This window comes from Saccostrea cucullata, unplaced genomic scaffold (genome assembly GCF_032062105.1).
Source record: "Saccostrea cucullata isolate Sc308-1 unplaced genomic scaffold, CSIRO_AGI_Scuc_v1 ctg3597, whole genome shotgun sequence".
Lineage (NCBI taxonomy): Eukaryota > Metazoa > Mollusca > Bivalvia > Ostreida > Ostreidae > Saccostrea > Saccostrea cuccullata.
Window position 1 is genome coordinate 37,393 of NW_026932742.1, and position 15,614 is coordinate 53,006.

At 35.1% G+C, this 15,614-nt stretch overlaps 1 protein-coding gene and 1 long non-coding RNA gene across 2 annotated transcripts; one reads left to right on the plus strand and one right to left on the minus strand.

Annotated features, from left to right (window-relative positions):
• The first annotated feature begins 2,945 nt into the window (after window positions 1-2,945).
• On the plus strand, window positions 2,946-6,907 carry LOC134235982 (uncharacterized). The gene is made up of 3 exons (XR_009985512.1): window positions 2,946-4,916; window positions 5,604-5,701; window positions 5,810-6,907. It is a non-coding gene; the product is annotated as an uncharacterized LOC134235982 (long non-coding RNA).
• Window positions 6,908-11,618: 4,711 nt separating this feature from the next.
• Window positions 11,619-12,939, minus strand: LOC134235981 (probable E3 ubiquitin-protein ligase HECTD4). Its single transcript, XM_062718160.1, has 4 exons — window positions 12,846-12,939; window positions 12,357-12,505; window positions 11,988-12,207; window positions 11,619-11,840 (listed from the first exon to the last, which is right to left on the minus strand). Exons 1-4 carry the CDS (start codon window positions 12,876-12,878, stop codon window positions 11,619-11,621), a joined length of 624 nt encoding a protein of 207 aa, XP_062574144.1. The 5' UTR covers window positions 12,879-12,939.
• Between the last annotated feature and the right edge of the window lie 2,675 nt (window positions 12,940-15,614).

Sequence of the window (15,614 nt, forward strand, 5' to 3'; positions counted from 1 at the left end):
CTCATTTATCCATGGTATATTTCCTCGCTTCATATTTTTGTCGACAATCGGAAGTTAGCGCAGTTCAAACCCGATCTAAATCTAAGGGGCATAACTTTGTCAATTATGGTGCGATCGTACCCAAAACAGAACTTGACCTAGAAATTCATCTGACTAATCTGTATACCAAATTTCACTTCAGTATGTGTAACGGTTATGAAGAAAATGAACGGAAACTAAATGGACCAAAAGACCGACGGACCGACGGACAGCAGCAAAGCAATATGCCCTCCCTTCGAAGGGGGGCATAAATATCACATATGAGTCAATTTTTTCATAAGGGTGGATTCCACCCAAAATTTTAATATAGCTACAGACTTTTATGCAAATCTAGCAAATAAGGCAAAATTTCAAGATTTCTAATTAGCAAACTTTTTGATGATAATGAAGAGTTTTTTGTTAATGTTTCTAGTACTGTGGATCACTAAATTTTCGTGACACCTTATTTTCGCGAAATAGTCAATGACTCTTTATAGGCGAGACATAATTTTCACGAATTGCTGTTTTTACTCTATACAATCATAAGGAATACTTTAAAACGCGAGAATGAAATTTCCGCTAGCTCATTGTCTCGCGTATTTACACGAAAATAAAGTTCTCGCGAATAAAACGTGATTTACAGTATACTACATGATCTTTATCTGGTCCTCCCTGCTGATTAAGTATGTGAGAAAAGTTTCATCATCTCCTCTCTAATGGAAATTGGAGATATAGCAGGTGCCCCCCATCTGAAAACCCCAAATTTTGATAACACATTACAGTTCAGTCTCTGAAGCCTTAAACAGCACTGACCATTTATCATTTTTTGGTAATTTGAAGTTTAAACAAGGAGAATTAAAACCATGCCAAAGTGCAAAAAGGGTCATAACTATGGTTTCAAACTTCAAAATGTGCCCCATAATAAGGGAGTGAAAATTAATGATGTGAAAATTTTACCTGCATGGTACAACAGACTGTTCCAGCAGATGCATCAGATGGTTTCAGAAACTCCCGTAGCTGCAAAAGGGCAGGAAATGCTCATGCAGCCCATGTGCCACCATCTCCTTAGGCCTCTAGGAGACCGAAAGTTGAAAGCCCTCCAAAGTGCCTAAAGTCAAATTTTGTATAAAACATTTATAATTGAGCAATAGTTCATAAAAATTCTAACAAATCAAGTCTTACTTACCTTTAACATAACTAAATATGGGAAAAAATTGACCTTACTAGGGTGGGATACATATTACATACTATTACATGTAAATACATGCAAAATAAAATGTAATACATGTACATGCAGTTGAAAGTCATATAGGTACATAAGAAAAGAAATCAGAAGCATTCAGTCCAAAGAATTAAAGTTATATGATGTTTTAAAAAATTCCTATGTCTTGTCAGATAGTCTAAGGGAAGTAACTCAAATATGTGCTCTCATGCACTGTATACTGCCATCTATCTCAAGCCAGAAATACAGAGAGCCGAGCTCAATTACAGAGTAGAACAGATTTCTTACATGAATAACGTTTATATTCTGATGAAAAAATCATTTTAATACTATCAATTTAAATGATAAGACACTGACAGTGAGTTTTCAATCTTAAAACCATGGTCCGATTTTGTCAGAATCAGAATTAATCTGGTACCGCAGCTGAATGTAAACAAACAGGCCAGTCTGGTTCCCTCTCCTGCTTTACCTCGTATGTGTAACTACGGTTACACTGATTATCAAAAATCCTTATGCTAATGAACTATGTTCTTTGACTTATGAAGTTTTCAAAGTCATTACTATATACTTATGTTTATTTTATATAGATAAAACTTCATTATATTTTTGTTGCTTTTTATTGCTTTATTTAGCGTTTGTATATTACCTCAAAAGTGGTTGAGAGTAAGAACTATATTTTTGCACGTAACTTTAAAATGGTGACTATGGGGTCAACAACCTGCCTTGAACAAGATAACATAAGTCTGCAATTGCTCTTTAAGCAATAAGCCTGGCTAAAAATGATATATTTATCTAGATTGGCCAATCAAAATTCCCATTGACTGCTACACCTTGGGAAAACAGCCGAGATGTGGAATGAGGTGTCATCTCTCTCCACAAGCAAGGAAATCTGGGGTGCAATGGACCGCTTGAGTGGGATCTGGCATCAGAAGAGAGGCGTGGTCTGGGAAGCCGGATGAGCCTTCGATGTACTGTGTGTCTACATGTATCAAGGCGGTACAATCTGTATGAGGAGGTAGAGACCAAATCCCCAGGTAGGAAAGCTGCCACTGTTAACTATGGGCTTCAAGTTGGCCTTAGTCAAACTCCTATAGGCAATAATGGGGTGAGGAAATCCTTCTTTCTACCAACACTCCCCCTCCTACGCGAAAGTCACTACAAAAGACATCAAACAAAATTATGCCAATCATTGAAAACCTTAATGAGGCAGACATGAGTAACCGGTGTCGCCAGCTGGTGGATGTCAACACTCTAAGGGGAAGCGACTCCCTACATGCCATCCCCGTACAGTGCGATGAAATGTACAATAACCCATATCAAAAAATAATACAGAAAAGTATATTTTTAATATATTTTTAATACATTCATTTTTGTACTTTCTTAAAATAATACAGAAAAAATATATTATTTTCCTATCACAAAAAATTCAGTATATCATTTTTGTATTAAAATTTGACTTTGATTTTGTACGGTATATTATTTTTGTATTTTTTTGGACTTAGATTATTTTCAGTGTATTATTTTTGTATTTTTTTGGACTTAGATTATTTTCAGTGTATTATTTTTGTATTTTTTCAGGACTTATTTTTTTCCAGATGTATTTTTTCTGTATCAAATTTGAACTTAGTAATTTTACAGAAAAATCTATACAGTTAGACTGTATCATTTCTGTATTAAATTTGGACTTAATAATTTTACAGACAGTTTGTCTGTATTATTTTTATATCAAATTTAGACTTAGTAATTTTACAGAGTTTGTCTGTATTATTTTTATATTAAATTTGGACTTGGTAATTTTACAGAAAGACAGTCAGTATTTTTTGTATCAAATTTGATTTTAGTACATTTACAGAAAATTCCATATATTTGGTCTCTATTTCTTTTTGTTGTTAGGGGGGGGGGGGGTAAATTTAGACATATTTTCTATTTACATTTGTCTCTATGAACTTTAGAAATTTTAGAGAAATTCCTTGCAAAATGTCTGCTGCTTTTTTTATAAGTTTATAGCATACCCGGTACTTAGAAAATTATATATTTTTTTCAGGAATCTTGGTATCCAATTATATAGAACTTAGATAATTAATTGGTACAAAAATTTATGTTAATCTCAATCAGTGGTAATCCAGAGACATATTTCCGTCTTGGGCATGAAGATTTTACAGCGGGTTTACATTGACTTTTCAGCGGGTTTACATCTTTCACGTGTTTACATCTATCACACAACAGGTGGTCTTGCAGGCTAACAAATGATTGCATCATACTACAATTCAGAAATTACGTGATTTACCTGTGCACATGGAAAGTCCCAACTAGCTATTACCATGCATACGATGTTTTCTTCAGATTTTAGTATATATGTGCATTTTTTTCACTCAGAGAAGGAATCATATTCAAATTATCCTAAATAACTTTCAAGAAATGAGCTGACAATGTTCAAGTCTAGAAAGGGATGTGCAAGTAGTAGGTTTCCTAATTTAAATTATCAGTGTTTAGATATTTACACTAGAGAAAGTTGGCTGAAACATGTGCAAAAATTATTAAAAGTTTGGAAGTATTAATTTTTCTAACCTGCTTGGACTGTGTTATTTGTGTAGTAGTACAGTCAATTTAATTATTCTAGTAGTTGTAATGTAAGTTGTTTTCATTCAGATAAAATATCAGTTTTTCTTCAACTCTGTGTTTAATTCTACTCTCAGTTTAAAAAAAAAACGATCCTGATTTTAATTAGTTAATAATTTACAAGTTAATTATCTTTGATCTTGGGCTAATTCTTGCATAATCAATGCAATCAAATGACAGTTTCTCAAGTTAAATCTTCTACCCTGACAGCCTGAGGCATGTTAATTAGCCAGGTGGCTGTGTGCTTGTGTTCAAGCGTGAAGTGATTTCCTGTCGTGAATTCACACTTGGTTGCGTTATGTAAACAAGAGATTATCAGTATGCACTGAATAAACAGAACAGCTAAGGAATATTGCCTACACTGGGAATATTTATTAATTTTTTGTTAGGAATTAAAATAGGACATGGCGCCGAGAAAAGGGGGCATGGCTCTGTGCCTTGCTATTTTGCTTTAGATTTAACACTAAATTGACCCTTCTTCTTGAACTTTATGGTCTATTATACGGGTCAACTTGTATACTAGTGATTAAAAAAACAAAAACAAAACAATATGGCTGACCAGAAATCTTTCTCATCTGTAATCGGAAAATTTCTTAAAAACAAAAATAACGATTATAAGAAATGATTCCTAATAATTATTCTAGTAATTATCAAGGGTTTATTATATTGATTCCATATTACTTATTAGACTTCGTACATAAGTAAATTTCCTTAGACTGTTAAAAATATTTTATATTTAAAAATCGGCAATCTTCGTAAATAAGGAGCTATTTGATTGGTCAGATTTTAAAATTTTTCTTTGCTTTTCTCTGATTGGTTAACGGTAATTTACCCACGCCATTTTGAAAAATAGATCGACGAACCGAATTGAGAGAGTTGGTGATGTTTAATAAAATTTAGCTAATATTCGCCGATGAAATTGGTAGAAAATAGATGTTTAGCTACAGCATGTTAGCATGGATCACATTTATAAACAAAGAAAAGCGAAAACGGAAGGAGGTTGGCGTTTTTCAAGCATCATGCCCTGGCTTTCCTGGTGTAAACAACGCCATATGCGGTAAGAATTTACATAAAATAGCACAGTAGTTTCAATTTTTAAAATGTGAAATGTAGATTAATAAATGTTATCTTTTATAAACAATTTATAGTAGGTCAAATTAAATGCAGATATATTGGATTTGTGGCGAAAGAGAGTTTTGTAATGCTACTTTCTATCTTGAATTGTATGGATAATTACGGGCTTTCAATGGCAAATGATATTATTTACATGGACCAAAAATGACTTAAAATTAATTTCACCCTATCCCTCAGGCCTAAACATGGAATAATAACAGATAAAATCATCTTGGCATACAACCATTCAAATTTTGAAATGTGAAGGGGGGGGGGGGGGGGTAATCATTGCAACTAAACTTCATGGATTTATGGTTTAGCATACTTATAATTTATTTCAAAAATGACTTGAGAAGAAGGTGATAAGGAAAGATTTTTTTTGGCACAAACTAATTATTTTTTATATCAATATATGATGATCTGTATTTTCCTTGCCCAATATCACTTTAAGATTTCAAATCAAATGACCCCCCCCCCCCCATAAAGGGGGGGGGATAATGGCTCAATTTGTAGAATATTTTGCCATGAAAAATTCCAATCAGGTGTATTGGCAGTTTTATATTTTTATTTTTTAATGCTCTGTATTTCTACCTGTTCTGCAAAACATTTATCAGCATCATTACTTTTACAGTTTGAGTGCCTCTGCAGAGCCATAGAAGAAAAGCTGATTAGTTATACAGGAATAGGACACCCACCCACCCTCCCACCCTACCCCTTGAGGCATTACAGGTGTGTAACATTGACAATATCAGCTAATCATGTGAAGATTTCTTTTTGTGTGTGTCTGTGCATCTAATTTTGATACACCTCGGTACATTTTGATATTCTATTTTGTAGATTATGCAGGACCAAGCAGGATGACAGTGAGAAAACTGGAGATGTACTTCTTCAACAAAGTAAAGTGCTGTGCAAAAGAAACCCCAAAGCAGAGAGAAGATCTAGACTTTTGAATTCATATCTCATTATAAATGTACAATTTACAAAGACAATAAGATTGATAAAACATGACTTAGAAATGAGGACAATTGAAGAGTGAATACTGTATGTAAGACAGAAAAGATCAAGATAATTGCACAAAAAGTAACTAAATCAGTAATCTAAAGACATTTCTCTTTAAAATCTGATTGAAAGCTGCATTTAAGAAAAAGTTTTTCACGTTTTTAGTACTTTTCTAGGCACTGCTTTGTATTATTTAAAGCTTTTTTACGTACTTTTTGTCTATCATTCTTGTACCTTTTTTGAACTCCTAAATGTATTTTTTTTGTATTTTTCAGAATGTATTATTTTTAGATTTTTTTGTTTTAAATGCGATTTTAATACAGAAATAATAGACTGATACAAAATTAATACATTTTGTATTATTTTCCTATTTTTTTTTTCAAGGTGCTCCAAATAATACAGAAATAATAGACTGATACAAAATTAATACATTTTGTATTATTTTCCTATTTTAATTTTCAAGGTGCTCCAAATGATACAGAAATAATAGACTGATACAAAATTAATACATTTTGTATTATTTTCCTATTTTTTTTCAAGGTGCTCCAAATAATACAGAAATAATAGACTGATACAAAATTAATACATTTTGTATTATTTTCCTATTTTTTTCAAGGTGCTCCAAATAATACAGAAATAATAGACTGATACAAAATTAATACATTTTGTATTATTTTCCTATCTTTTTTGTTCAAGGTGCTCCAAATAATACAGAAAAAATACATCAAGTGTATTATTTTTGTATTTTTACTGAGAAATAAAGTATATTAAAAATATATTTTTTTGTGTTTCATTTCTAAGAAAGTGTATTATTTTTGACCTAATTTGGAACCAAGATAAAAAGGGTTCCAAATTTGGTCATTAAAAATATACTTTTTTTGTATTATTTTTGTATTATTTTAATCTATTATTTTTATATTTATTTTCGATATGGGAACCCCCTGTACTCGGGGATGGGTGAGACACCCTTCCAGTCATACAGTGAGATGGCATGTACAATAACCCCCTGTACTCGGGGGTGGGTGAGACACCCCTCCAGCCAGCGTCATAGACTGTATACTCATTGCCGAGAATGTCACAACAATACATCAGATAATTAAGAGCCATTCTCTGTAATGATTTGAAATTTTATATAGGAGCTGTGGCACGCATAGTTTCAGAATTTCTCCAAACTCTCTATGATAAAAGGCATTGATACCCTGAACTGAAATCAGGCGAAAATTGGTAGCTATGTTTTATAGTTACCATGGCAACATGTCTTAAAGTTCGAAAAAAGGCATTTTTTAACATATTTAGAGCCCCATAGTTAACATTTGCGGCAAAGCAAACAATTGTTAATGACTGTTTCCAAAAGTTGAAGGTAAGATATTTTAAATACATGAAAAAGATGTTTGGTAAAACAACTATAACATAGTTACAATGGTAACAAAGTATTCAAAAGTTTAAAAAAAATTTCACTGAATTTTATGAAGTCATACTCGTAAAAATGAAAAGCAATTATAGGTTGAAATATTACCAAATAATATTAAAAAAAGAGCCTTGAAACACATACCAAGAAAAAAATATGATATTTCATTTTGGTTGGCAATGGTTGCCACAGTTTTTATGCCCCAAAGAGCCTTCAAAGTAACACTATGTATGTTAAAAAATGATCCTATCTTTTAAAAAAAGCCATTTCCTAATAACAAACGATCAACTTTATAAGATGTTGGTGTGCTCCAAATTTTCTCATTTCAAAAAATTCAGATTAGATTCTTTAAATAGAGCGTTGCTATCGAAATAAGCAGAAAATATATCCTTAAAAACCTGAAAAATATTTTGTTTCCTTCGATACGTACCCTTAAATTTAGATTCCCAAAACTTTTATGATTGATATTTATCAACAGCTAACTTGACTTTTAATCTTGACTATCATCCAATCCCAAAGTGGATGCAAGAAGTTGGCACTGAGGATTTAATATAGATATAAAGTTAAAAAATCAAACATTTTCCCTTCTTGGTAACCATAGCAACAGTGTTGTTTTATTCATCAAATTTTATCAATATATGATATTAAACTTCAGTTCTCACAGATAAGACAATTCCAGTTGAGCTCTTTAATTTTTTTATTGATTAAATGGCAATTTAATTCCTAACTTTGTTTCCATTTTAACACTACAAAGTAGCAATAATACCCATTTTTTCTTATGGTTTTGGTGTTGCAAGGTCCTAAGGATGCATATTTGCCAGTCTTGAATTTTCGTGTTTTTCCTCAAGACAGTAGCATTAACCCAATCTTAGTTACTGGTTTTGCATGGTTACACTGTGTTACCATGGCAACCATAAAAGTTATTCATAGAATAATATTGCTTATACTTATATACTTAAGGTCAAACATTTTCATTGTTTTTCTTAAGGTCATACCGTCGCTGTAATATCAAAATGTCGTAAGTCGATTTTTGGAGGGAAATTTTTATTGCTATTTTGGAATCTGTAATATCGAATACATGTTCTGTCAAAACGTCAAGTCTGTAGGCCAATTAGAAAGTGAGATACAGACGTGTCATAAAAGCGCGTATGTCCTTTGGATGCATTTTATTTCTGACAAAAGGTCGTATGTCTTTGGGCACTGACAAAGATGTCACGGACAGTCTGATATCAAGGAAAAATTTTAGTAACTGCAATCAATTTATGAGGATGTTAATTCATAAAATACATTTTAGAGCGTTCTAATATCAGATTCGTATGCTTACAATACATTGCAAGGGTTTGTTTCTATGCTTTTCTGGAGATACGACACTGTACTGAAAAACATCCAGGACAGAAAGGAAAACACAAGACATGCGACATTTTGAAAAAAAATTGTTTTTTTTTCTCTCCTGAAAAGTTGGGATTTTTGACTTACGAGAATTTGATATTACAGCGACGATACGCAACATAGTTTGAACTTTTTTGGTTTCTTACCTGGACTTGAAGAGTTCCACTAAATGAAGGACCTGTGTGCAATATTTTTAATGTCTATATGTGGATTTGTACACCTATTTTAAAACTATTTTTGATAAATTAAAATCTGGAATTTGTGTTTTTTAATTTTTCTACATTTTTATTTGAATTATGCAAAAGTTTTCAAAATTCGATATCTTTTCCAAAACCTCTGGTAAGGCATGCTGATTTTTTGTCTATGAACATGTAATTATATTATAAGTTTAAATTTGGAATATCTTTGAAATCTATCAGTAGGTAAGGTACGTTGCGTGTGTCCTTAAGTCAATGATTGAGTTTTAGCATGGAACACCTACCATTAGTGAATATGAAGTGTTTTTCAGCATATTTCAGCATTTAAATGTGTTCTAAATGTACCCTTGGTTACCACTTACTTAGAGATATATTCTAAACAGTTTCTTCACAGTATAAGTGACATCAAGGTGTCGTGTTTTTGTTATAATGGTTTGATTGCTTCAAAAAAACTCTGTGATGATCCCTGCCTTGGAATGTTACCGGTACTTTCACAAGAAACTTTGCTGGTCGGGCGCACGATCCTAAGCTCCGAAGCCTCTGTGCAGGGGTTGGTCCCCCATCCCCACTGGTGGCCAAGTGGATCAGACCCTGAATAAAATACAAAATGAACATGAATTAAATAAATTGTATCAGAAAACTCAATTGTATAAACTTTATGAAAAACATCAGGAAGAAGTAAAATACATGAAAAACATGATGTTAGCTGAATCTCAAGCCCGAGGCAATAAAAGAAAGCCCTCTGAACACAATTATTGAAAAACAGGAAATTAACAAGTTAATATTCAAAAAATACATTTTAAATTACTTTAAAAAATGCATCTAGGATGGTGAGCCCCACAACAAAACCCCTGGTCCTTGCGGTGGATCCTCTCCTGGTTAGTTGCATGCGGCTCCAGAGTAAGACTTCTTATGGCAGAGATGACTGACTTCCAGGCCTAGGCAAACTGTGACCTAATCTGTCTCTTCTCTACCATAAGAGCTACCTGATGCACCCTCTCGACTGTACTGCCCTCCTCCGACCAATTTACCCTCATCTTCCCATACCCATTTCTTGCCCACCCCCCTGTCCAAAGCCTGCAACACCCCAATTTTTCACTTTTTGAGGCCATTTTCTCCTTCAAGGTCTCAAATATATCTGGCATTATTCTTAGCTTACTAAACACTTTGACTAAAATAGCTAAAGTAACTATTGTAAACTTAGCTAGATTCTCCTTAATGTTCTCTGTAGTGGGTAGAAATCTTGTGGTATTCCTCAGATTTCTAGTCCATCGCCTTAACCACTCATTCTCTTCATTAAGAAGCTCCACTGTATGTCGAGCCATATCTGTCATGCCTAAGGAATATATATTAACATGTATATGTTTGAAGGACAAAAAGTACACGGAAAAGGGAATTTCTCAAAGATAGACAATCTTCTGGGCTCAGACTTATAGAAGGGAGATTTATGCTCATTGAAATTACAACTTCTTAAAGTCGCTTGGTCCGATTCCAATCGCTAAAAATACATAATCAATTTTCTTCTTGAAAAATAATTGTCCATAAATTGTTTCAACTTTTGTCAAATTATATCCCCAAAGTCCTTTTCTTTTAAAAGATATCAAAATTCAAAAGTTAAAAAAATAATTTTTGTTAGGTCAGACAAAAAATAATCCTATGTTGATCATTGTTGATATTGCGTGAAATCACCTTCGAAAAATTAAATTTATCGCTTACATGTTTATCTCATGAAGAACACACCCGAGCATTTTTTTCACAACAAGTACATATATTACATTTACACGGACAATATTTAAGCTCCTTTAAAAAATCATTTAAAATATCTGATTTTCCTTTATTCTTCAAATATGTATATTAATATTAAGTACTATGGATTATATTCAATTAATTTCTTAATTTTGAAAAGATGTATTATGACTAAGGCTTCTAATAATAGAAAAGAAAATACTCGGGTTCGAATTATGTTCATTATTAGATATATCCGATAAACTTATTTTATTTCAAAATTGACTTCACAACAGAACTTAACTTCCGTCAGGAACTACTGTTTGTCAATAAGGTTTTTGATCTGCATTTTCCATGTAAGGATTGTTGTAATAAACTATAAAATCAATCTTATAATTTAATTTTACATATTATCTATGAAATGACATACTTTTATTGTGTAAGATAATAAGTGCTTGTTTCGGGTTAAGCGGCTTTAAGACTTAACTTTTGTTAGTTTACTACAGTAACACATTCATTCCAATGTCCATTCTAATTTATGTCTTTAAGATGGACTAGAAAGAGGGAGAAGACATCTTCTTTAAGGTCACAGTTTCATAAATACTGAAAGGATAAGTAAATAATGTTTTCCGCTGTCAAACTTAAGTACCGGTACTTTTTTCTGCATGGTATAAATTTACACTATATAGTTACAATGTCACAAATTTTCCACAGAAATTTATCTAAGTATACTTTACATAGATGCAAGGCGTATATAGTGACAGTCTAAGAAATCCACGTAATTTCAATCCGCTGATTAAATGGAAATCAAGATTCCACGGAATTATGACCCAATGGAAAAAAAGTATGTCTACAGTATTTTAAACTATAGTAATATCAACTGTGAACAGATAAAGTACCATTCTGTGGTTTTGGTATGCTAGCAGTTTTACATGGGGGGCCCTTTCGGGGCTTTAATTTCCTCCATGGTGGTATCAGGGCTTGGGCTTCCCTCGTTCTCACTATCAGTGTGGGGGTGGAATGGCAGGTGACAGAAACTCTCCCTGATCTCTCGGGTCAGGTCATTCCCTCCATCAGCCGCCTCCTTGTGTTGCTGTCCCTCGGCGAAAGCAAAAGGCCTCGTTCCAAAGTTTGCTATGATTCTTGTGTTCTAAAAAAATATACCCCAGTCAGCATACATACAGATATCAAGTTATGCAAAATCTGCTGTTATTTGAATCTCAGATAAATGAAAATAAAACATTGGAGAGAGGGGAAGGGCGTTATAAAACAGCACCTTTTATTAAATATGAACAACAGGATACATTCCACCCGACACATCACCCATGTAGGCATTGAGGCCGTGCCCGTTATACGTGAAGTAGACCCTCCCCCTGGGGTTCTGTCCCTGTACGGGGGACTCCCCTGTCCTCTCCCACCCTATACCCGCTATGTCCGCGGCATTCAGGGTGATGTCTAGTCTCACACTCCTACACTGCAGTAGACTGGCCCCACTGTAGTGGAGAGCCTTACCATTGCTACAGAACATTTATTGCTGATCACATTTTTTTGTCTTGAGAACAAAATTAACCAATCATACAGAGAGAAAAAATTCTCCCCTGAATTAAAGGCTACATGTTATGCAGATTTAAAACTATAGAAAAAAAAATTATACTGAAGGACTTACTTTAGGAAGAGGCATGTTCCTACAGGGTTAGTCCAGGCTCCATCTTTCTTGTCGGCCGACGGAGCGAAGCCAAACGAGATGACCGCTCCACTCTCCTCCTGACCATCTCCAAAAGAACAGATCTCCAGCTCCCAGTAAAACACTGGAGTCTGTATAAAAAATACAGAAATGGGGCAACTGTTTCTCTCTCAATATTTTTTGTTCAGTTTTGAATTAATGGGTTTCAAGTACACATAGAAATTTAAAGGAATATAGGTGAATTCTAACTTATGCTAAATATTAAAAGAATAAAGATTCAATTCTTTAATTTCAAGGCATTTATGCAATAGAAAATAGCTTTTACAGTATTTCCTCTGCTTTGCAGAGGAAGTATTTTTTAATCCAATATAACAGCATTCTTTGAGTTGTAATATAGAGGCATGTACATGAATATACAAATCTAATGAACTCTATGAAAGAATACTAGTATTTTTCCTGGTATTGCTCTACCTGTTGTGGAACTGGTTGGTTGGCGTATATCATGGTGCCCCAGGGTAATCAACTTCCTGTGCTGGGGTCACCAAGGAAGGTCACTCCAGTCATGGTATTCCTAAGAATACTGAGGCACGGACCGGGGGGGGGGGGGGGGGATCGATTGGCCTCCAGCAACATCTGATTCTGTACAAAACACAGTTTACAATTTTTAACTTGACAAAGTATTATACTATATATTTAATAAAGACTCATTTTTCAGATTCACAAACATTTTACCTCACTTATTTAATGATGCTGCGTTTGAATTTAAGATTGAGCTCTTTGTAAACAAAGCTTTACTTTAATTTTGCTTAATCCAGAAATTTTAAATTTTTAATCATTTCAACTTACTCACAGCCCGACTGTCAAGCTTGCTGGGTGGAGATGGAGGTTTAGCCCAATCCTTGCGTAGTAGCCTAAGTCTGTTGCAGTGGACTTCCAAAACAGTCTACTTCCTGTAATATAAAAATACATTTTTTAGTACATGTATAAAATGTCTCAGCTAATCATTTGTTAATAAAGATTTAGTGGGAAAAAAATGAAAAACAAGATTTGACAAACCTGATTTATTACAATCCTTTGCCAGGGACTTCAGAATATCAATAGTGGATCCACAATGCTGAATGATCTCCTTAGTGAACTCAATGTCCTGTAGATACTGAGCGAGCACCGTACAGACTTGGGTCTGTAGCTCGGCCACCACACGACACACCTGATTACTGAGACTGTTACCATCCCCTGTCACACAACACACCTGATTACTGAGACTGTTACCATCCCCTGTCACACGACACACCTGATTACTGAGACTGTTACCATCCCCTGTCACAAGACACACCTGATTACTGAGACTGTTACCATCCCCTGTCACACGACACACCTGATTACTGAGACTGTTACCATCCCCTGTCACACGACACACCTGATTACTGAGACTGTTACCATCCCCTGTCACACAACACACCTGATTACTGAGACTGTTACCATCCCCTGTCACACAACACACCTGATTACTGAGACTGTTACCATCCCCTGTCACACGATGCACCTGATTACTGAGACTGTTACCATCCCCTGTCACAGGCAGAGTCTGTTGGAGGGGGCAGGTCCCGTCGTCCTGGGGGAGCAGAATGGCTTTGATGGCTGTCACCAGGGACTCCCTCACTGACAAACTGGCAGACTTGTAGATCTGACACACTGGCAGACTTGTAGATCTGACACACTGGCAGACTTGTAGATCTGACACACTGGCACACTTGTAGATCTGGCACACTGGCAGACCTGTAGATCTGACACACTGGCAGACTGGTAGATCTGACACACTGGCAGACTTGTAGATCTGACACACTGGCAGACCTGTAGATCTGACACACTGGCAGACTTGTAGATCTGACACACTGGCAGACTTGTAGATCTGACACACTGGCAGACTTGTAGATCTGACACACTGGCAGACTTGTAGATCTGACACACTGGCAGACTTGTAGATCTGACACACTGGCAGACTTGTAGATCTGACACACTGGCAGACCTGTAGATCTGACACACTGGCAGACTGGTAGATCTGACACACTGGCAGACTTGTAGATCTGGCACACTGGCAGACTTGTAGATCTGACACACTGGCAGACTTGTAGATCTGGCACACTGGCAGACTTGTAGATCTGACACACTGGCAGACTTGTAGATCTGACACACTGGCAGACTTGTAGATCTGGCACACTGGCAGACTGGTACATCTGACACACTGGCAGACCTGTAGATCTGACACACTGGCAGACTTGTAGATCTGACACACTGGCAGACTTGTAGATCTGACACACTGGCAGACTTGTAGATCTGACACACTGGCAGACTTGTAGATCTGACACACTGGCAGACTTGTAGATCTGACACACTGGCAGACTTGTAGATCTGACACACTGGCACACTTGTAGATCTGACACACTGGCAGACCTGTAGATCTGACACACTGGCAGACTTGTAGATCTGACACACTGGCAGACTTGTAGATCTTGTAGATAAAAAAGGCCTTCAACATTTAACTTTATAATGTATTCAAAATCATCCAGTTTTCTGTCTGTCCGTCTGTCTGTAAACAATTTTTCAAAATGCTACTCTTCCTACAGTTTTGGTCTGATTTCAGTATAACTTGGCACACTAGTAGACTACACTTAGATACATAATTCTGTGTATTGGTTTTTGATTTCGATGAACGGTGTTGCCGTGGTTACTTAAAATAGAAATTTCTGTGAAATTCTTTAAAAATGCTACTCCTCCTATAGTTTTGATCTGATTTCAGTATAAGTTGGCAAACAAGTAGAATACACTAAGACACATAATTCTGTGTATCAGTTTTTGATTTCGATGAAGGGCGTTGCCGTGGTTACTAAACTTGAATCTTCATTACTTGAGGATGTTTCCATATCAAGATTATAAAAGCAAATTCAAAGAATTGTGGTCCTTTAATGCTTTCTGTGTTTTAGTGAATGGGATGCCATAATTTCTGGCAGATTATGTGTGTCAAATATGAACCCCTTTCATGTGTCAATTTTTGAAAATTAGGTCAAAGGGGAAAATTCATAGCATACTCAGAAATATTTTGTTTCCAGTAATGTACATGTCAAATATTAAAGTCCTACATCTCCTTTCAATCAATCGTCGGAAACCCACTGCTGATTACGCTTCGTTCCTCTCTCCATCACCCGTGGGTCCATTCATACCAATTCGCTCGTTCTCGTGAAT

Bases quoted from the DNA above. Each gene is read 5' to 3' on its own strand.
- LOC134235981 (XM_062718160.1), bottom strand. From the start codon at position 12,878: ATGATATACGCCAACCAACCAGTTCCACAACAG. The intron at 12,506-12,845 runs GTAGAGCAATAC...TTTTTTATACAG, and splicing joins ACCAACCAGTTCCACAACAG to ACTCCAGTGTTTTACTGGGA. The intron at 12,208-12,356 runs GTAAGTCCTTCA...AATGTTCTGTAG, and splicing joins GGAACATGCCTCTTCCTAAA to CAATGGTAAGGCTCTCCACT.